Here is a 23,527-nt window from a genome sequence, read left to right as displayed (position 1 = left end):
TGTCCTATCCAGGATGGGAACTGGACATCAGGATTATACTATGATTACTAAGGAGGAAGTGGAGGGGACATAGTGATTTTCAGACACTGTACTTTCCTAACCTTGACACAATGCTTCCAAGCAATCAACTCACACCAGGACCCTGCTCCTGTGAAGGTGGGTGATCTGGTTTTGAATTTGGGTCATTATTCCAGCCCAGAATTTCTATTCCTGGTGGATGCCATGAAATGCATTCTATGCATTCTATGTAGTAACTGACATAGTATTCACACTTTGGGGAAATCTGTTGCCTTTCCTTATTGGTAAAGAGAGAAAGTATAAGGGTTTTAAGAGAATTAACTAAGGACACAGAATGGATTAGAACTACATTGTGTAATATGATAGCTGCTTTCCAAACATGTAATTAAGCACCTGTAAGTTGCCAGACATGGTGGCTTGCATCTGTAATTCCAGTACCAGGAGCCTGAGAGAAAAGCATTGTGAGTCTGGGATGCATAGGAAGAACTTGTCTGAAATAAACAGACAAATAATCCAATTAAAATGTGCTATGGATAATCAAATTCAAACTTCAAATTCTATGGGATAGTTAAAGCAGCAGAGTTATGTGAATGATTTTCTATACAAGCTAAAGATACCTGAAAAATGTAATTGTACAAATTAAGATATATTATCACTTTGGAAATACACACAAGTTTTCAAACACAGTTGGAACACAAACAACCTATAATCACTACCAACCTTGTGCCCAAACCTCCTGGCATCAGCCTTCAATTGTTGGTATTGAAAGGAAAGACCAGAAGTTCACAGTCAGACTGGGCGGCAGAGCAATCTTCAAAATGTCATTGACACATGTTGGCACACAAGGGTAGTCCATGTGCTAGTATGTGGAGGCAGGAGAAACAGGAGCTCATGTTCAACCTGGGCTACATAGTTACATGTTTCTTCCAAACCAAACCAAACAAGACCATACCAAACCAAACCAAGCCAAGCCAAACCGAAAAAATATGGTTGCTGGGATTTAGCTGAGTTGATGGAATGCTGGATTGCCTAGTGTATATGAAGCCCCAAGTTTAATCCCTAGAATTGTATAGTATGGCAAAGATGGTTCACAATTGTACTCTCAGCACCAACACAGGAGGCAGAAGTATCAGGTGTATTCAGTCATCTTTGGCTACCTTATGATGAGACTTTCACATCAAGAGAGGAAAGAAGGAAGTTTTAGGTTCCTTTTGACCTGCTTGTCTATCAGGATAATCATATACATTGGTTGATCCTTGACCACTGGAATGCAGTGAAATGTGAGGAGTATGTGATGGTGATGCTTTGGGGTCTTATAGGACTGATATTTCTTGTGTTCAAAATACTATTGGAAGGTCATTGTAACTGTGAACCTTATCTAGCCAAGAATAACCTTAGGTTGCAGCTCCACCCTCAGGGTCCTGAGATTACACTCACTTTATGCAGTGCTGAAGGTGAAATCTGAGTCTTCATGTATACCAGGAATGTACTCCATCATCTGTACACCATCTCTAGCCATCTGTATTCTATAATGTCTATGTAGCTCTGTAGAAGTGAGTGTTGTCAAGATGGCTAGCTCTCATTCATTTTCTCCTCCATCTTCCTCTCTTCTCTACAGAGGACTCATGTCCTTCCAGGTTTTTTATTTTTCACCCCTTTTCTTGTCAAATGTCCAGATAGAACTTATGCCATAGAGAATGAAGAGCCAAGATGACCCTGGTCAATACAATTTATACCAGTATGTTGTAATATATATTTAATGAAATCCTATTGCAGGATTACTTCCCACCTTCAACCATTTATGTTCAGGATGAATGTTACACACAACCTTATATTTTAAAATATGTCTTAGGCACCACAATACCTGGGCAACTGTCTAACCTCCATGGTGTTAGAATCCATTTTCTCATTGATAAGTCTGAATTACTACTTACTAATTTCTATGTTCTGTTTGGGATGCTCCTAACTCCAAATGATCAGCCCATATGGCCACATTTTTATGGCTCAGCTATCTCATTGCAGCTCTATCTCCTGCCTGTACTTTCTTCCTTTCACATGGTGGTTTCTTTTTCTTTTCTCCTGCTCCTTCCTCCTGGTCACTAGCCTAGGAAGCCTAAACCCCTGTCAACCCCTAACCCCATTTATGTCTCTTCTCCCCAACTATTGGCTGCTGGTCTTTTGATTTACCAATCAGAATTAACTGGGGGCAGGGTCCCTCAGGTTATGTGCAGACTCCAAATCTTAGAGGCCAGCACCTAGCATTACAATAAACAGTAAGACAAAACCTCAACTATATGTAGTTCACAGTGGAATAATATCCAACAAAGTTGATAAAATATGTGGTGTACTATGGGAAAGATTTTTGAAATCAAAAGTTTGGAGTATTAGGATACATTGAATATCTTTTCTTTGAGAATAAGGCATGAGTTATTTTTATCGGAGAAAGCATGCCCAAGTGTTAATTACTGAAGATTTCCTCTGAAATCTATGCTGAAATGAAAATGGAATGGAGGCAGGTGGAAGAGCTGAACTCTAACACTAAGCCTCAGCTTCCCTCTACTCCAGAATGAATAAGTCCTGGCTCACTTGAAGCCCAGGAAGCCTTGCACTATAACTGCATTAAAAATGATATATGAATTGGGAAGGTTGTTCAGCAGTTAAGAACAACGTTGTTTTCTCAGAGGACCTGGATTTAGTTCTCAGCACCTACATTGTGGCTAAAAACCATTTGTAACTCTAGTTTCCAGGCATATAGTGGCCTCTCCTCGCCTCTTGGGCACCAGACATATATATCTGTATGTTGAGATGAAACACCTCTACACATAAAATGAAATCTAAACAAAACTAAAACAAAACTAAAACAAAACAAGCAAAGCTCTATGGCTTCAAAATGGTTGTTTTGACTGAACAAATGTTCACTGAGATGTACAGACCTTGGCCCTGATAAATTTTCAAATTTTTGAAAGAACACAGTTCACCTAGTAAAGCAATGAAATAAGAAATGAGATGTTTAAAATGTGATTAGGTCATTCTGGTTTTATCTTTAAAATGTCATTTGGTTGTGGAATGCTTCTTAACAGTTTACTTGTTTGAACAGTTGGTCTTGGTGGTGATATGTTGGACAGTAAAACCATCTCAGGAAGTTTGTTAAAGTAGAGCAGGTTGAGATCCAGAGAGTTGGTGGGTACATACCTGAGAGTGAGATGATGACCTGCCCACTGCCAGACACCTGGTCTGGAACACATGCCTCTCTCCTCACATAAAGAAACATGCCATATGGTCACATAGGCTCAAAAGAGAGTTCTCCATGATAATCAGGTGCCTAGAGGCTGGGAGGACTTAACCAATAAGCTTCCCTTCCCAGATATTCATCCCTGCAAAAGGTATTTAATCTCAGGTCTACCCTGAGAAGTGGGTATGGTACGCTTTCCATTCATTTTCCACCATGAACAGCCAATAAACTGTTTAGAATAATGGACTGTCTTTTCCATCAAGATATACCAGGGGGAACCATGGAGTAGGCATTTGACTACAGAGCTACAACTTAATTCTCCTGTAAAAGGCCTCTCTGCACTCCTTTCTGCAACTGCCACAAAGCCTGCTTATGACAAGGTAAGGGCAACCACCCCTAGGACAGGCCAGAGATGATACTGGCCTGAGATAGGTACTGTCCCAAGCCTGAGGGTGCCCGACTCTATTCTCTGCACTTCTGTAACTCCCAGTGGCATGTGGATGTTCAAGAGTCTGAGAACCCTGTGGCCCTGGTCTTGTTTTGGGCCTGGGGAACTCCTGAATCAGCTCTGGCTTTCCCACATCTCAGATTGTGCTTTCCCACCAGGAGCCATGTCTTGGCGCTTCCATACAGCCTGGCACCTGCCCTGGTGGAGGCATGGGACAAACATAGTCAAACTGCCCACATTCTGCCTCCCTAAGAGGCCATGTGAATGTGGACTGAGAGTGATATTTTTGGGAGTTGTGAAATATTTAAGAGAGGGCTATGGTAGTAAATTACTTATATTGGGCTTACAGGTATAGCCTGGCTCGATCTCTTCCTTGCATTTACCTTTCTTTGCTTCTTATTTGTGATCAGTCACATTTTTCCATGTCAATGCTGGAGCCAAAACTACACTAGATTTTAAGCCAATCACATAACACCCCTACTCCTGGTACTGATTTTCTGCTTTAGTTGTGTTTTTCATCACTATGACTAAATGATCTTCTCAGAAATAAATGTGGAAAAGGACTTATTTATGGTCAGTTTAGTGGCAAGAAGGCATGGCAGGTGAGTACTGTGCTTGCTGTGTGAGTGTAAGGCATCTAAGACGGAGAGAGAGGAGGATGAGAGGGGGAAGGTCCCTCAATAAACATACTTCTGTCTGCCAACTCTCCCATATTAAATGCCACAGAACCTTCTAAGAATACTGTTGCTTAGAGATCAATAGTTCAAACACATAGAGTCATGGGAAATATTTCACATTATAACCATGGCATTCTGAATGGATTGATGTCACTGTTGTAGGAGAGTGTATTCTATGGGCAAAATGACAGGGTCCAGGAAGATTTGGTGCTGAAGAAGTAGCTAAAGTTCTATATGTTGGTTTAAAGGCAAGAGAAGGGCCTGGCTTCTACACTAGGTGGGGTTTGAGCATATATGATCTCACACCCCAACTCTACAGTGGCATGCTTCCTCTAACAAATCCATACCTCATGTAATAAGGCCACATCGATTAACAGTGTCAGTCCTTGTGGGCCAAGCATTCAAATACATGAAGGACATACCTATTCAAACCACCACAGCTCTCATCTGTGGCTGTCACAAGCTAGAGAGTGAAATGGGGACTCTAGAACTATCACATCTGTACTGGGGTTGGGCTTTGTCCAAGTACATTGAGACTCACATAGTAACATGTAACTCCATTCCTGTCATTCAGACCCCACATGAAACTATGAATATACAGAGTAGCTTGACATTGGAAGAATAGACATGCACATATATGTTTAATCACAACATTCCCAAAGCAAAGGCAGGAGGTTCTTTGAGTTTGAAGCCAGAATAGTCTATAGAGCAAGTTACAGGACAGCTATGGATACACAGAGAAACTTTGTCTTAAAAATCAGCCAACCTAGAAACACATGTGCACATGCAAACATATCTAGAGGAACACAGAAGTACACACGTGCACATCCAAATTTGAAATGTCCTTCACATATGCATCACACACACAGATGCATGTCTGAGTAAATAAACAAAGTTGAGCAGAAAAGCACACACCCATTCCCAGAAACCAAGAGACATCATTCCCAATGTCCTTTTGTCCTGTGTATCTATTTGAAGGTGTCCTTGACAATGACGGTGTGGGGGTAATAGTATATTTAGTGAGCAGGTCACCAGCAGCCCAAACAGGAAGTATGCTATTCACACACCTGGACAATGAGAGACAGGGTGTGGAATAGCTGAAGTTGCATAAGTGAATGGTCAGACTGGTTCAGCATAAAAGATTCTGCTGGAGTGTGCAGTGAGGTGGACAGTGTTTAGTCCAGGACCATGGATCCCAGTGTCCTGCTCCTTTTTGCTCTTTTCACAGGCTTCTTGCTACTCTTGATCAGGGGCCAGGGAAACGGATATGGCCATCTTCCACCAGGACCCTGTCCCCTGCCCCTCTTGGGGAACGTTTTGCAAATGGACAGAAGAGGTCTCCTCAAGTCTTTTATTCAGGTGAGAACTATATGAGGCCTTAATGTGGGCTTCCCCCTGCTTTTGTCTTTGGAGGTCACTTAGCAGAAGAGCAAGGGACTCCTTCTAGGGTATAGGTTCAGAAGGGAAGGTTGCGGAGGGGAGGGTGAGATGCAGAATGGTGATGGATGCTGACCCATGCTGAGACTGACAATTGAGTTTTCCTGTGTCGGAATTGTGAGGGGGGAACTGTGCTTGGAATGTGAGAGGTATAGAGTTATTGAGGTTTTGATGTGTAAGCATGCAGATCTCACTTTGTGGGGCTTATCTGTTCCAGAAGAGAAAGAAAAATATCAGAGGCATCAACAAACAAGGTTTGCTCTGCCAACAAAAGAGATTAGCCTGAGGTGTTCCAGGACAAAGAGAGGCAAGGCAGGAGGTTAGGTGGTTAGGTAGGTGGGTGGGTAGGGCTAATCGGTTATAAATAGTGTGCCCCATCCAAGCAGCTGGTCCTGGCATCTTTACTAGTCTTCATAAGTGGGATTTCATGTTTAATTAGCACTTACTCATTAATAATCAATAAACATCCATGCCCCCACCTTCCATTGAGGAGCTGATACAGTGGCAACAATCCCAATGTCCTTCTACCCCTTGGTTTTTAATAAATCACCCTCCTGGATCAATGGTGTATTCATTTCTAAAATTAGTTTTTGAGATAAGGTCATCCCACTATTTGGAGGCTAATGATCCACTTGACCTAACATCTCATGTGCTGGAATGACTGATGTGGGGAACTTCTGGCCACAACTGTTTTAAAAATGTGCTTCCTACGTGTTGGAAATGTCAAGCTAACATTCTATTTAATTTATTTTAAAAAATGTTCTCTGAAAATCTAATTCCTTCCTTTCTCATTCTCATGTCTACCTGTTCTTTTGAAGTTCCTTCCTTCTGGGAAGCAATTATGGTTACTTGAATGAGTATGCATGAGGGGACTATTTATTAGAATATGAGTGACTTATGAGCAGCTGTACCACTGAAGAAAGTAGAACCCTCCCCAAGCACTCTAACTTCCCATAGACTTAGGATGAGCGCTGGGGATATCGTGTCATGATAGCATGATGTATTGCATCTTTTCCTTGTAGAGACATTCAGAATGTCATAAGCAAACAAGGTTCCCAGAAGCTAGGCAATGTGTAGTGAAAAGGAAACTGCTACTTTCTACAGGAAGCTTTAAGTGGCTACACATATCTTTTTTTTTCCGGAGCTGGGGACCGAACCCAGGGCCTTGCGCTTCCTAGGCAAGCGCTCTACCGCTGAGCTAAATCCCCAACCCCTTACAGGAAGCTTTAAACAACTGTTCAAATCCATGTTGTAAGTATGTAGCTGTGTCAGAGAACTAAGCTGCATTCCTTGGCCCACAGGAGCTGAGAGTCTGGTTGCAGATATAGAACAAAATTAAAAAAATTATCAGTCAAGTTACTTGTTAACCTGGTGATATTGGATAAAAGCAAAGCATTAGGAGTTTTAAGGTCACTTGAGAATTGATACAGACTTACATAACCAGCAGGACTTGCCAGAACCACAAACACTTCCTTAAATGAAGGTGAGTATTAAAAAGAAGCCATTCTTGAGCATCAGTTGGTATAAAGGTGAAGCCAGGTGCATGATGTTATGATGTAATAGGAATGAGGCAGGTGTCGAATTTTCAGGTGATGGGGATGAGCCCGCTTGACTGAAGCCAAAAATGGTAAGAACTGGAGTGACTCAACTAAACAGGCAAGATCAAGTCTCCTGGTGTCTTTAACTGTTTTCTGTTGCTATCATAAAAGTCTTTTTAAATTAAAAGTTCATCCTGCTCCTAATTGTGCAGTTTGGCAGTCTGAGATCAAGCAGTTGATTTTTCCAGACTCTGGTGAGGAGTCCTCTAAAGTGAGTCACATGCAGAAGAGGCTAATCATGTGGAATGGTCTTGTTTTATAACAATCAATTCTCCAAGGATCCAGTCCTCTCTGCTTGTTCAGTATTAAGGTATTTTGTGGATCTACCCTGAAGACCCAATGCCTCTCACTAGGCTCCAGCACTTGAAGGTTCAACCACGTCTCTACACAACTACTCTGGGAACTGAGCCTCCGGCATATGAACCCATGGAAGATAGTTAAACTATTTTAACATCATAACACACAGAAAAGGCAAGAAGAAAAGGTTAGCTGCTCAAAACAGGTGGCTCTGGATACCAACTGGTGGTCATGTCCAATGGTAAAGCCCCAAAGAAGCTTTACCAAGACAGCTTGGTTTTCTCAAGTATAGTCTGCACGAACCTGCAGCCTGACTCAAACACAGCTGCTAAAGGCCATGTCAGCTCCATGATATTTGGCTTGATTTCATACCCACATGCTGATGAGCCCTCTGGAATGTTTTCTGGAGGCTTCCATGGTGGCTTAGATCCATTCCATTAAGCAGCTGTGTTGATCTAAGATGGTTGTGTGGGCTTTAATCATGAAATCATGATGTGTCTGTTATAAAGGTTGAGGTCTTAATGATGACATTATTTTGGCTAGTAGTAGAGAAGCAAAGACAAGCTTTAGCCTCAACTGTCAATGTTAGAACTAAAACCATGAAGTTTCTATAGTTTCAGATTAACACTTTAATTTTTTAATAAATAAATTCTATTATGCATGGGGGATTATTTCAGTAGTGTTTTTAAAAGACATTTTTAAAGCTATTTATACTCATGCATCATATCCTGTTATAGGGTATAAGGGAGGAAACTTGGGGTTTCAGTCATGCCAGACAAGCAATCTGCCAACTGAACATATCCTCAATCCCTAGAGGAGGTACCTTCAAAACATTCTTCCCCACCCCCTTTTGTTCTGGTCTGTTCTTTGTCTTACCATCATCATCTTGGCATCATTTTGTAGGATCCATGTTCTGTATAAGTAAGGACACAGAGGCTTCTAATGTAGTTTAAAGCTTGGGCCTTTAGCTAGGGCTGTCTCTTAGCTATCTTCACTAACTTAACTATAGTATCTTGTCTATGGCCTGCCACTGGTGAGCGCTATATCTTTCTCACCACTACACCCCTTGTCTGTTGCTTTATGTGTCTACTCTCTGAATCTCCTGTTATGCTTTCCTCGGCTGTCTCATCCTTCCTAACTGAAAATTGTCCCCAAATACTCCCTGCCCTACCAAAAATAACAACCAGTAATTTCTTTATTACAACTGACTGGCAGCAAGACAACCTCTGATCCCATTCTAGATTGCCTTTAGGTAGGTGAGGAAGGATGAATTTTTATAAAATAGAAAACCCAGTGGTGGACCATAGAAATGACAATACCAGAATCCTGCCAATATTTAGCTCTCTGCTGGTACATAATTAACAATCGAAAATACAGAGTCACACCTTTACACAATGTAAGAAACATTTTCCCAACGATCACTCTTGTTTCCTTTTTTCTTCTTCTGAGATCTGCCTCACAAATGCATTAATGTATCTGTCACAAAAGTGGGTTTGCTATCAAAGTGAGTTCAGCTCCCTCCTTCTCAGCTTCATTTCTTCATCTTTTTTTTTAAACATGAATGGCATGGGAAAAAAGACCTTGCAAATGCATCAATAATGACCTGGAAATCTCCAGTCTCAAGAACCATAAGGAAGAAATCTTTGTTCTTTAAAATTTTTCCAGTCTCAAGCATTTGGAAAGTAAATAGAGATAAAGAATGAGGTTTTACTCAGGGAAGGTTCATCTGTACAGGTACACAGATGGTGAGAGGAGAGGCTGAAATCTAGCAGGTAGAGGTCTGAAGGTCCAAGTCTCTGAAACACTCCTGGCATAAGCCTACTGAATGATGGAGATGTCACTAAATCTTTTCAGAATCTGGTTGAAAGTGCAGGCAACTTTGTTTTTAAATATTCACATAGAAATTTATATAAACTTTTGAGTAGTTGCCAGGTCTAATGGCACACACACATAATCCCAGAACTTGGGAAGTGGAAGCAGAAGGACAAAGAGTTCAAGGTCTACAGAACTCGAGCTCACCCAAGGGTACAAGAGATCCTGTCTAAAAAACAACTTGCAAAATTATTTTGAGAATTTATAGACATCTTCCAGGCCTTTTATGACCATATAGTTACACAGGATACCACATATATTTTGAGAACATAAATAGAACATATGTGCATGTCCTGACAGTGAGGAGGAGGGGTGATGCCAATAGTTCTCTGTCCTGTCAAAGTCATAGAACTGTGGGATTATTCTTGAGTTTCAAGTCTTCCCTCTTCTGGTGACAACTAGGATGCATGATGATCAGTTTTTATCAAATGATACCTGCCTTGATCCATACATTCACTCATTTTACAACTCATCGATAAGTTATTTGTTTCCCATGTCCTGGAGAACATTCAAACTGTGGCACCTCAGAGGCATAAAAGTTCACAATGCCAGTGGGACGTTAACCTGGGCGTGATAAACAGTTGTAAGCAGACAGAAAGGAATAGTGAATAAAATAAGCAATGTGCTACTTTAGAAAGTGAAGGGAGTTGAGGGCAGGGCATCTTCCCATGTCTGTGAACAGACACTCTGAGAGATACAGGTGGTGTTATCAGAGAAAGACAGTATTGCTGAAAGAACCTGAAGAGGAGCAGGGTCAGGGAGCCACATGGGCCTTGTGTCAGTGAGGAACACTCTGGGAATGGAGCAGTAGGAGAACAGATAGGGGCTGTGTGAAACATGGTAGACTTTGATCTTATTTTTAGAGGCAGTGATACTATTCAGGGCTTGAGGAAGATTAAGGATATTAAATACCACGTGCCTTTAGTGAATGCTCTGGCATGGGTTATGGTCAAACTTTTCTTACAGATGTTAGAACAGAAGCAGGGAAAGCAGCAAGGAGTTTGCAGAGGAAGGTGCCTACCATTTTAAAATAACCATAACTGTAACTAAGTATGTATGTATGTATGTATGTATGTATGTATGTATGTATACATATATGTGTTAATATATTTTTAATTGTGTGCACACACCTATTCATGAGGCAGAGGGCATAGGATGGAGCCATGTGTCCTCTTCTATCACTCTGCCTAGTCCTTTGAAGCAGGGTCCCTTGGCAAGTCCCAGCAATCTTCTACATTCATCCACCAATACCTTAATCGCAGGTCATAGGCACATATGAAGGCCCTGGTTTGTTAGATTGATGCTCGGATCCAACCTCTGGTCATCATGACTGTGCAGAAAGTGCTCTTAATTGAAGAGCCCCCATTATTATATTTAAAAATGGTACCTATCTATTAATCTATCTATCTATTATCTATCATCTATCATCTATCATCTATCATTTATGTGTTAGTCATGTAACTATCATCTATCTAGCAACAACCTGTCTCTATCAATTATCTGTCTGTATTTGTTTATCCATCATCTGTGTATTTATTCATCCATCCATCTGTTAATATCTATCATCTATCTATCTAATCTATGTCTGTCTCTGTCTCCATCTCCATCTTCACACACACACACATACACACACACAAACACACATACACACACACAAACACACACACACACACACACACACACACACACACACACACACACACATATATATATATATATATATATATATATATATATATATATATATATATATATATGATAGGGTCACCTGTGGCCCAGGCTGGCCTCCAACTAGATGTGTAGCAAAGGATGATTTTACTGATTCTCTGGCCTCTATCTTCCATGTGGTTGGATTTCAGGCATGTGTTGCCTTTACTCCCCTACTCAACAGTAGTACTGGTGTGGCAGTGATCTGACTAGGGCATCCTATTAATCAACACAGACCCAGTGGTGAAATAACCCTTAACTCTTAGGTCCTTAGAAGAGGAAGGGTTGCCAGGAGAGGCTTTTTACCAATCTGTTTCTAAATGTTTTAAAAATTCAACAACAATATCTGTTCTGAGTAGCCACAATTTTGGTATCCTTACACTTGGCAGCTTCGTGACAAATATGGAGATGTGGTTACAGTGCACTTGGGACCAAGGCCCATAGTCATGCTGTATGGGACCGAGACCATAAGGGAAGCTCTGGTGGACCATGCTGAGGCTTTCTCTGGCCGGGGAACAGTTGCTGTGGTTCAGCCAATTATACAGGACTATGGTGAGATATGGGACAATGTGGAGAGGAGGATGTGGCCCAGGAAGGTGAATCTGAAAGTTGGGACCCAAGCTGTATGGAAGGACTTGGGATTCTCTGAACTTCCAGTGTTACCCACCAACCCATGCTTCCCCTACTTTCTTAGGTATGATCTTTGCCAATGGGGAACGTTGGAAGATCCTTCGGCGATTCTCTCTAGCCACCATGAGAGACTTTGGGATGGGAAAGCGAAGTGTGGAGGAGAGGATAAAGGAGGAGGCCCAATGTTTGGTGGAGGAACTGAAGAAATACAAGGGTGAGTCTTGGAGAAAGGGCATAAAGAAGACAGGAATGCACAACCAAAGACTAAGAGAGACACCACACATACAAAGGTAGAAACACACATACACACATGTACTCACACACACAATCACATGAACACACACATGGTGGATAGGGAGGGTGAGATATGGAGCTCCAGAGAGAGGGCAACAAGGGCTCAATACTGTTGGACAGACAACAGACTTCCAACCACCAGGGTCCATGACAAAAACTGGCATACAAAGACAACAGGCAGCAGGTTCTGATAGATTCTTAAACACCACAGAGTCTAGAAGTCTGAGAAGAGAAGGAGAAAGACTGGCAGATGGGAGTAGAGTTTACAGAGCTTGTGAACCCATACAAGCAATCCCTGAAATGTTCCCTGCCCTTTCTTGTCACTGGGAGTTAACTATCAGTTCAGAATCAGAATGGTGATCAGGAGAGGCAGGGTGGAGACCAACTACACACACTCTATCTCTGAGTCCCAGAATCCTCGTCCCAGTCATGATTAGTTTAGTTCCTTAGTGAAGTTAGCTTCCATGACTGTGCATAAGAATAGTATCACATCTTCTGTAAAGCATTGAGGGAAGTTAAATAAAATGGTACATGCATCACTGAGTGCATCATATGTGTCAATGGGTGAGCAGGTGTTTCTATTCTTTGACTAGTAAAAGGGGCAGCCTCACAGAGATGGAGTTGAAGCAAAATGTTCCTCAGGTCCTTGGCCCCATGACTCATGGCTTGCCTCCTTATCATCCAGGAGCCCCACTGGACCCCACCTTCCACCTACAGTGCATTACAGCCAACATCATCTGCTCCATTGTCTTTGGAGAACGTTTTGACTACACAGACCACCAGTTTCTGCACCTGCTCGACCTGTTCTATGAGATCTTGTCACTTGTTAGCTCATTCTCCAGCCAGGTCAGTGCACTGGGGAAAGAGGAGTGTCTAGGGTAGAGGAATCAAGAGGCTGCTTTGTGGGTGAAAGATGTAGTACTTTAGGGCTGACAGAAAGGCAGAGACAACATGGAGAGACAAGGAGGCTGAGATGAAGCAGGGAGAGAGAGATGGTGAACAGAGAGGAGAGACCTGAATGTGGAAATACAGAGCCATACACATACATATAAAATGATGTTGTGGGTGATGCAGCCAAAACTCAGAGGTTATAGGACTTGGTTTCTATGCACGAGGCCCAGCACTCGTTATCCTGGTTGAGGTGGAACAGAATACATGCAATTCCAGCACATGGAAGCAGGGAGAATAGAAATTTAGTGTGATCCTTGGCTACATATTGAGTTTGAGGCCAGTCTAGCACACATGAGACCCAGTCTTTACAAATCTAAATACCCCCCCCACAAATTAAAACAAAGACAATTCATCAAAGGAGATTGGGAGGGAGAGAGAGAGAGAGCAGAGGAAAGGAAAACGGAGATACATAGAATGCAAGACAAAGGTTAGGGACAGATTTAGAGACAGTTCAAAAGCATACATGTGAATAGTGTACATGTATGAGAACTGTCTATATTTTTGTGTGCCTGTATGTGTGTGAGTGTGTGTGTGTGTGTGTGTGTGTGTGTGTGTGTGTGTGTGTGTGCCCCTGTCTGTATATTTGTTTTGTGTGTTTCTTCATGAAGTATATGGAACTAGTCTAAAGTTGACTGGCCTTGGAGTCAGCACAGGACACATTCATATACCAAGTTCTTGGCACAGAGGAGATTTATTCCCTGGAGGTGGCAAGCAGAAAGGAGGCCACTAAAACAGACAGAAGCACTGAAGAGGTGTTTCTGTAGGAGTGGAGTTTGATGGGGAAAAGTGGAGTCTGTCCTATAGTGAATTGATAAATCCTGATGAGAAATAGCCAAATAATGAATTTTGATTGGTGTATTATAATGTTTAGTCTCAGGAATGAATCAGTAGCCAAATAAGGGGAATGCACATGGAGACTATCTTTAGAAACATAATAAAAAATTTAGCATGGAGAGAAGTGTCAAAGGCAGAACTGGTTGCCATGTTTGGCATGTTCTGGCTTGACAGAACCTCTTATTCTGACCTCTTTGTTTTATCATTGGGTCACAGGTTGTTGGGTACATGGGTATACTTTTCTCAGGGTGCTTCCTGGTGACATTGCAGCATTATCGTTTTGGACACAAAGAAGGTGAGATGTTGGTTAAGGTTGAGAAAAGGCTGTTTATTATTTGTTGTCCAGGATCTGATGAACCACGTGTTGCTAAGCAAATGCAGTCTCTGAGACAGGATCAGGATATAGATTCTGATGAAATATCTGGGACTGGCAAGTTGCCAGAGCAGTCTTTAGTTGATTTGAAATGTGTTGGGATACAATAGGGACAGAGATACAGTTAAGGAGTTAAGGAATTTAGGGAAAACTTTTTTAAAAATCTTGCATGTTTATTTGAAACTTTTAGTGGTAAGGTCCTGACAGGTGTGGAAGAGGAGTCCCAAGGAAAGAGGAATTGAATAGATAGGTGGGGAAACCTAGGCTTTTGTTTGCAGGAGTACTTATCCAAGTCACTTTAACCTGTGAGAGGCCTGCTTAAGTAGATTTCCTGAAGTTTATAAGAACTTTTAAGGTTCATTAAGGAGATAAACGTTTTAGAGCTCTCTGCTCCCAAACACCGTGGGAGAGAGACCTCACCGCCTGGTCAGGTGGGCACTCCTGAGGCTGCAGAACGGAAGAGACCACCAACACTGCCCACCCCTGCCCACATCCCTGGCCAAAGAGGCAACTGTATAAGGCCTTTGGGTTCCCGTAGGGGAGGGCCCAGGAGCGGCAGGACCCCTGCGCCTGAGACACCGCCGGAACCTGAAGGAAACAGACCGGATAAACAGTTCTCTGCACCCAAATGCCGAGGGAGGGAGAGCTAAACCTTCTGAGAGGCAGACACGCCTGGGAAACCAGAAGAGACTGCACTCTGTACACATCTCTGACGCCAAAGGAAAACACCAAACTCCATCTGGAACCCTGGTGCACGGAAGCTCCCGGAAAGAGCGGCTCAGATCTTCCTGGTTGCTGCCGCCGCAGAGAGCTCGTAGGCAGCACCCCACGAGCAAACTTGAGCCTCGGGAGCACAGGTAAGACCAAATTTTCTGCTGCAAGCGACCTGCCTGGTGAACTCAAGACACAGGCCCACAGGAACAGCTGAAGACCTGTAGATAGGAAAAACTACACGCCTGAAAGCAGAACACTCTGTCCCCATAACTGGCTGAAAGAAAACATGTAAACAGGTCTACAGCACTCCTGACACACAGGCTTATAGGATAGTCTAGCCACTGTCAGAAATAGCAGAACAAAGTAACACTAGAGATAATCTGATGGCGAGAGGCAAGCACAGGAAACCAAGCAGAACCAAAGCAACAGAAACCAAGACTGCATGGCATCATCGTAGCCCAATTCTCCCACCAAAGCAAACACAGAATATCCAAATACACCAGAAAAGCAAGATCTAGTTTCAAAATCATATTTGATCAGGATGCTGGAGGACTTCAAGAAAGACGTGAAGAACTCCCTTAGAGAACAAGTAGAAGCCTACAGAGAGGAATCGCAAAAATCCCTGAAAGAATTCCAGGAAAACATAAATAAACAAGTAGAAGCCCATAGAGAGGAGTCACAAAAATCCCTGAAAGAATTCCAGGAAAACACAATCAAACAGTTGAAGGAATTAAAAATGGAAATAGAAGCAATCAAGAAAGAACACATGGAAACAATCCTGGATATAGAAAACCAAAAGAAGAGACAAGGAGCTGTAGATATGAGCTTCACCAACAGAATACAAGAGATGGAAGAGAGAATCTCAGGAGCAGAAGATTCCATAGAAATCATTGACTCAACTGTCAAAGATAATGTAAAGCGGAAAAAGCTACTGGTCCAAAACATACAGGAAATCCAGGACTCAATGAGAAGATCAAACCTAAGGATAATACATATAGAAGAGAGTGAGACTCCCAGCTCAAAGGACCAGTAAATATCTTCAACAAAATCATACAAGAAAACTTCCCTTACCTAAAAAAGAGATACCCATGGGCATACAAGAAGCCTACAGAACTCCAAATAGATTGGACCAGAAAAGAAACACCTCCCGTCACATAATAGTCAAAACACCAAATGCACAAAATAAAGAAAGAATATTAAAAGCAGTAAGGGAAAAAGGTCAAGTAACATATAAAGGCAGACCTATCAGAATCACACCAGACTTTTCACCAGAGACTGTGAAAGCCAGAAGATCCTGGACAGATGTCATACAGACCCTAAGAGAACACAAATGCCAGCCCAGGTCACTGTATCCTGCAAAACTCTCAATTAACATAGATGGAGAAACCAAGATATTCCATGACAAAACCAAATATACACAATATCTTTCTACAAATCCAGCACTAGAAAGGATAATAAATGGTAAAGCCCAACATAAGGAGGCAAGCTATACCCTAGAAGAAGCAAGAAACTAATCGTCTTGGGAAAAAAACAAAGAGAAGGAAAGCACACGAACATAACCTCATATCCAAATATGAATAAAACAGGAAGCAATAATCACTATTCCTTAATATCTCTCAACATCAATGGCCTCAACTCCCCAATAAAAAGACATAGATTAACAAACTGGATACACAACGAGGACCCTGCATTCTGCTGCCTACAGGAAACACACCTCAGAGACAAAGACAGACACTACCTCAGAGTGAAAAGCTGGAAAACAACTTTCCAAGCAAATGGTCGGAAGAAGCAAGCTGGAGTAGCCATTCTAATATCAAATAAAATCAATTTTCAACTAAAAGTCATCAAAAAAGATAAGGAAGGACACTTCATATTCATCAAAGGAAAAATCCACCAAGATGAACTCTCAATCCTAAATATCTATGCCCGAAATACAAGGGCACCTACATAAGTAAAAGAAACCTTACTAAAGCTCAAAACATACGTTGCACCTCACACAATAATAGTAGGAGAGTTCAACACCCCACTCTCATCAATGGACAGATCATGGAAACAGAAATTAAACAAAGACGTAGACAGATTAAGAGATGTTATGAGCCAAATGGACTTAACAGATATTTATAGAACATTCTATCCTAAAGCAAAAGGATATACCTTCTTCTCAGCTCCTCATGGTACTTTCTCCAAAATTGACCATATAATTGGTCAAAAAACGGGCCTCAACAGGTACAGAAAGATAGATATAATCCCATGCGTGCTATCAGACCACCATGGCCTAAAGCTGGTCTTCAATAACAATAAGGGAAGAATGCCCACATATACGTGGAAATTGAACAATGCTCTACTCAATGATAACCTGGTCAAGGAAGAAAGAAAGAAAGAAATTAAAGATCTGTACAATAAGAACTTCAAGACACTGAAGAAAGAAATTGAAGAAGACCTTAGAAGATGGAAAGATCTCCCATGCTCATAGGTTGGCAGGATTAATATAGTAAAAATGGCTATTTTACCAAAAGCGATCTACAGATTCAATGCAATCCCATCAAAATACCAATCCAATTCTTCAAAGAGCTACACAGGACAATTTGCAAATTCATCTGGAATAACAAAAGACCCAGGATAGCTAAAACTATCCTCAACAATAAAAGGACGTCAGGGGGAATCACTATCCCTGAACTCAAGCAGTATTACAGAGCAATAGTGATAAAAACTGCATGGTATTGATACAGAGACAGACAGATAGACCAATGGAACAGAATTGAAGACCCAGAAATGAACCCACACACCTATGGGCACTTGATTTTTGACAAAGGAGCCAAAACCATCAAGTGGAAAAAAGACAGCATTTTCAGCAAATGGTGCTGGTTCAACTGGAGGTCAACATATAGAAGAATGCAGATCGATCCATGCTTATCACCCTGTACAAAGTTTTGGTCCAAGTGGATCAAGGACCTCCGCATCAAACCAGATACACTCAAACTAATAGAAGAAAAACTAGGGAAGCATCTGGAACACATGGGCACTGGAAAAAATTTCCTGAACAAAACACCAATGGCTTATGCTCTAAGATCAAGAATCGACAAATGGGATCTCAGAAAACTGCAAAGCTTCTGTAAGGCAAAGGACACTGTGGTTAGGACAAAACGGCAACCAACAGATTGGGAAAAGATCTTTACCAATCGTACAACAGATAGAGGCCTTATATCCAAAATATACAAAGAACTCAAGAAGTTAGACCACAGGGAGACAAATAACCCTATTAAAAAATGTGGTTCTGAGCTAAGCAAAGAATTCACAGCTGAGGAATGCTGAATGGCTGAGTAACACCTAAAGAAATGTTCAACATCTTTAGTCACAAGGGAAATGCAAATCAAAACAACCCTGAGATTTCACCTCACACCAGTGAGAATGGCTAAGATCAAAAACCCTTGGCAGGGAAGAGAGAGGCAAAGATTAAAACAGAGACTGAGGGAACACCCATTCAGAGTCTGCCCCACATGTGGCCCATGCATATACAGCCATCCAATTAGACAAGATGGATGAAGCAAAGAAGTGCAGACCGACAGGAGCCGGATGTAGATCGCTCCTGAGAGACACAGCCAGAATACAGCAAATACAGAGGCGAATGCCAGCAGCAAACCACTGAACTGAGAATAGAACCCCCGTTGAAGGAATCAGAGAAAGAACTGGAAGAGCTTGAAGGGGCTCGAAACCCCATATGTACAACAATGCCAAGCAACCAGAGCTTCCAGTGACTAAGGCACTACCTAAGGACTATACATGGACTGACCCTGGACTCTGACCTCATAGGTAGCAATGAATATTCTAGTAAGATCACCAGTGGAAGGGGAAGCCCTTGGTCCTGCTAAGACTGAACCCCCAGTGAACTAGATTGTTGGGGGGAGGGCGGCAATGGGGGGAGGATGGGGAGGGGAACACCCATAAAGAAGGGGAGGGGGAGGGATTAGGGGGATGTTTGCCCGGAAACCGGGAAAGGGAATAACACTTGAAATGTATATAAGAAATGCTCAAGTTAATAAAAAAATGACAACTAAAAAAAAGTTTTAAATATGTTAGTATTACCATTGTTGGTAATCTGGTCTGAAATCTATATTGTAGAAAGTGCAACAGATTCATATCTTTGAATCATAGTAAAAGCTTGGGGACCTAAACAATAACATAGAGAAGAAAAATATCTGTAGCACAATTATGTCTAACTTAAGTTATGTTCTCAGGCCCATAAATTGTTCTCTCAAACCCTTGCCACTTATTTAAGCTCTTATATACTCATACCTTAAATTGTTTTCTTATTACTTGCACTTACAGACTTTTATAGTTTATTTAAGCTTCCAGATCCTTGGATCTTTACAACTTGTATTTACAAACCTTAAAGCATTTTCTTAGACTGCCACAATTTCATACCTATGTTACTTGGTGAGTGGGGAAGGCAGAGCATTAGACAGTGGAGGTGGAGTTAGTTCTCTGACTACATTGTAGGTTTTGGTTCAGTTTTGTACCACAATGTCGTATTAGTTGAGGTGAGATTAAGAGGGATTGGAGAGAAGATAGAATTATGATTTAGTATTAAAGTGAAATATTAATAGCAAATAATGTCTTGTATTGAAGGAGGATTAAGTATGTTGACATGTGAGTTATGTAGTAAGGTAGTCTGGAGGGTAGGATAATTCATAAGTGATAAAAGATCAGTTTTGCAGCCTGCCATGTCAGCACAATTATTGTCTTCACAAGTAAGAAATACAAGTAATGAGTTTTTTATAAGAGAAGTTTGGAGGAATAAAATCTGAGACAGTGGAAGTGAGTCCCTAGGTGTAAAAGTTTGTGACCTTAAATTAGAGGCGGGGGGGATAGATTGCAAGGGGAATTTTGCTACTAAGGAACTGAGTTAGGAAAAGGTTGTTTATAGTGAGGTATTTATGAATTGGTGTGAGAGAGAATCTGAGATAAGTGACTTGGAAAGAGGAGAGTTGAGGTTTGGAAGGCAAGAGCAGGTAATCTTTGGAACTAAGGAAGTTGAGTTGCTGGGTAGAGTTAAAATGGCTACCAGAGATGGAAGGACTGCAACGGGGAAGATCATCTATATACTGAAGCAAGCAGGAAGCAAAGGAGGGATGCGGGCCAGTTTCATAAGAAGGAGGTTGGTCTGTTGTTTGTTGTTGTTGTTGTTGTTGTTGTGGTGGTGGTGGTGGTAGAGGAGGTGGTGGTGGTGGTAGTGGTGATGGTGGTGGTGGTGGTGGTGGTGGTAGTGGTAGTGGTGTCTAGGAGGTATAAGGGTGGCTATTTGTGATTGGTAAGAGAATCAGTAATGTTGGTGGGTTGTGTTGGAGTTTTTATTCTCGATGGAGGGAGTGAATCCCATAACTATTGATGGCTGACAAGTCAACATCCAGAGCCAGGATATCCCCTGGGCTTCAAATGGCTGATAAAGAGGCATCTGTGACAGAAGGGTTATCACCTAAGCTCTATCACCAAAACAAGGATTCCTGTGTACAAGGAAAAATCTGGCAACTTTGCTTTCTGGATAGTTAGGGATGGACGGACACTTGAATTTGGCTGAACAGCCATCAAAAGCAAATGGAAAACTTCCAACCTGAAGTTGGGTCCCACTGACCCACCCCAGTAATGATCCTTGTCATGGACACCGATGTAAGGGTGAGTGGCCTCCTTGGAGTCAGTAGAGGTCAGAGATGGAAAACAAACTCTTGGGACAAAGAAGAGTTAATCAGGCAAGTGGGGAGGTACTAAAGTCAGATACCAGCAGCAGTAGCAGCAGCAATAAGAGGAAGAGAATGGTGATGATGATGATGATGATGATGATGATGATGATGATGATGATGAAGATGACGACAACAACAACGATGATGAGATGATGATGATGATGATGATGATGGTGATGATGATGATGATGATGATGATGATGATGATAAGGAGGAGGAGGAGGAAGCAGAATGAAGAGGTGTTTGTTCAGGAGTGGGAATTTTAAGAGGAAAAGGAAGAGTCTATTCCAGGGTGTGTTGGTGAATACTGGTTGGACACATTAACCAAATAATGAATTCTGATTGTTGGATCATGGTGTTTAGTCTCAGGAATGAGTCAGTGATGGAACTTGGGGACTGGCTTTAGAAATATTATCTAATGATTAAGTAAGTAGGAAGGGTCAAAGGTATAACCTCTTGGCACCATATTTGCCATTCTTGGGCCTGTGAGAACGCTTCAGCTAGGAGCATGTGGTAGTTTTAATGAGATTGGCCTCCATAGATTTGTGTATTTACACACTTGGGCCACAGTTGAAGAGCTATGAGAAAGGATTATGATTTGTGTCCCTGTTGAAGTAAGTGTGTTGCTATGGGTGTGCTTTGAGATTTCAGAAGCTCAACATTTGTCAATGTTGTTCTTCCTTCCTGTGTATTATGATATTATATTTCAGCACCATGCCTACCTGCCTGCTGTGTGCTTGTCCTGATGATACAATACTGAACTGGCACTTTGAAACAGTAGAAGCCCCCCATGTAAATGATCTCTTTTGTAAGAGTTGCCTTGTTTGTAGTGTCTCCCATAGCATTAGAACAGTGACTAAGATAATGATCTGGTCACTTCTTGGGACCTGATAGCTATAGGTGACCTCCTGGGCCCTTCTTTCTTACAGGTGTTTGAGCTTTTCCCTGGCTTCCTGAAGTACTTTCCTGGCACCCACAGACACATCTCCAAAAACATAGAGGAAATCCTCAACTTCATTGGCCATTGTGTGGAGAAGCACAGGGCCACATTAGACCCCAGCACTCCACGAGACTTCATAGATACCTACCTTCTCAGAATGGAGAAGGTTAGTCCTGCATGAATGAGAGAGGGGGTGGGTGAGAGTGAAGGACAGAGATGGTGTCAGAGGAAAAGAGGGTAGTGGGCTGGACAATGGTGAGGAGAGGTAGAAATAGAGTGGAGGAGATGCAGAACATCTGGAATAAAAGAGAAAGTGGGAAGAAAATGACATAAGGAAATAGAGAAGGGGTGTAGGTAGGGATGAAACACAAGGATGGTGTAAACAGCAGAAAGACCATAGAGGAAGGATCCTAGGAGATAAAACATGATTAGCCACCGAAGAGCAATGTATAGAGATAGAAGGCAGAAGAAACCAAAGGGCATCGTCTGTGGCCTAGCAATGTTCAGGGATCAATTTAGTATAAGACTCACAAACAGAAGGCCATGCCCAGAGATATGTGGCCTTCACATATGCATCTCATTGCAAAGGTGCCATCACCCCTGACCAATCCTTCTCTCTCCCATTTGGGACCAGGAGAAATTAAACCACCACACAGAATTCCATCACCAGAACCTCATGATGTCTGTGCTCTCTCTCTTCTTTGCTGGCACTGAGACCAGCAGCACCACACTTCGCTATGGTTTCCTGCTCATGCTCAAGTACCCCCATGTTGCAGGTAAGCCATGGGTAGACTGATGGGGGCTCTTCCACCCCGTCTTGGCTGCATGAGTTTGTTCTGTACGAGTGAGACATGGACCACTTCCATCTGAAACTCTGAAGGTTTTGCTCTACTTGTAAACCAAGGTAGTGTATGAATGAATAATTGGATAACCTGTTTTCTACAATGACTTAGAGTTTGATACATCCATCAATCCATCTGTCCTTTTATTCCTCCTTTCCTTCCTTCTTTCTGTCCTCCTGCCTTACTTTCATACTTCTATCCATTCATTCTTCTTTCTATCCATCCATTTCTTCATCTGTTTACCCATCATCTTCATTTCCCCACCCATTTATTTATCCCTTTTCCATGTATACATTTTTAAATTGATTAAAATAATGGGTGGCATGTGGAAGACATACATACAGTTTTTAGTTTGTTCATTTCATCACTTATCAATCTTTCCTTTTATTAATGGACTCATCCATTTCTTTCACGTAAAAATTTTAAAACAATTTAAACTTATTGTGAACATGGCTGCCACAGATCATCCAAGGACATAGCTCCAGATTCTTAGCCCAGATTTAAAATTCTATTTTAATTTAATATGCATTGGTATTTTCCTGTCTGGGTGAAGGTGTTGGACTCCCTGGACTAGGAGTTACAATGTGAGCTGCATGTAGGTGATGGGAATTGAATCTAGGTTCTCTGAGAGAACAGTAATTGCCCTTAATTGTTGAACCATCTATCCAGCCCCTAGATTTTATACATAAATTCCATACAAAGAGGTGTGTGTGTGTGTGTGTGTGTGTGTGTGTGTGTGTGTGTGTGTGTGTGAAGATGCGTACATGCAGGAATACAATTGATAACATTCATTACATTCTTGCCAACCTTCCCTCAAGCCCTAACTTTCGATTGACAGTTGAAATGTCCCTTTACTTGATTTTCCTTTTCTCTCTTTTACAAGCAAAGTTAGAGCTTTTTGAGAAGAGACTCTAACATGCTCTACACA

At 41.8% G+C, this 23,527-nt stretch overlaps 1 protein-coding gene across 3 annotated transcripts in view; it reads left to right on the top strand.

Moving 5' to 3' along the window:
* The first annotated feature begins 3,513 nt into the window (after window positions 1–3,513).
* Window positions 3,514–23,527, top strand: part of Cyp2b21 (cytochrome P450, family 2, subfamily b, polypeptide 21) — a 31,034-nt gene continuing 11,020 nt past the window's right edge. The window contains exons 1-7 of one of the 3 annotated variants that reach the window (XM_087652900.1): window positions 3,514–3,630; window positions 5,604–5,734; window positions 11,676–11,838; window positions 11,981–12,130; window positions 12,896–13,056; window positions 21,747–21,923; window positions 22,392–22,533. In XM_087652900.1, coding sequence (XP_087509026.1) covers window positions 5,699–5,734; window positions 11,676–11,838; window positions 11,981–12,130; window positions 12,896–13,056; window positions 21,747–21,923; window positions 22,392–22,533 — 829 coding nt within the window. In that variant the 5' untranslated portion in view covers window positions 3,514–3,630; window positions 5,604–5,698. 3 annotated transcript variants of the gene reach the window in all.

The sequence above is a fragment of the Rattus norvegicus genome, chromosome 1 (assembly GCF_021556685.1).
Source record: "Rattus norvegicus strain SHRSP/BbbUtx chromosome 1, alternate assembly SHRSP_T2T, whole genome shotgun sequence".
Taxonomy (NCBI): Eukaryota; Metazoa; Chordata; class Mammalia; order Rodentia; family Muridae; genus Rattus; species Rattus norvegicus.
This window is presented reverse-complemented; position numbering and strand designations above follow the sequence as displayed.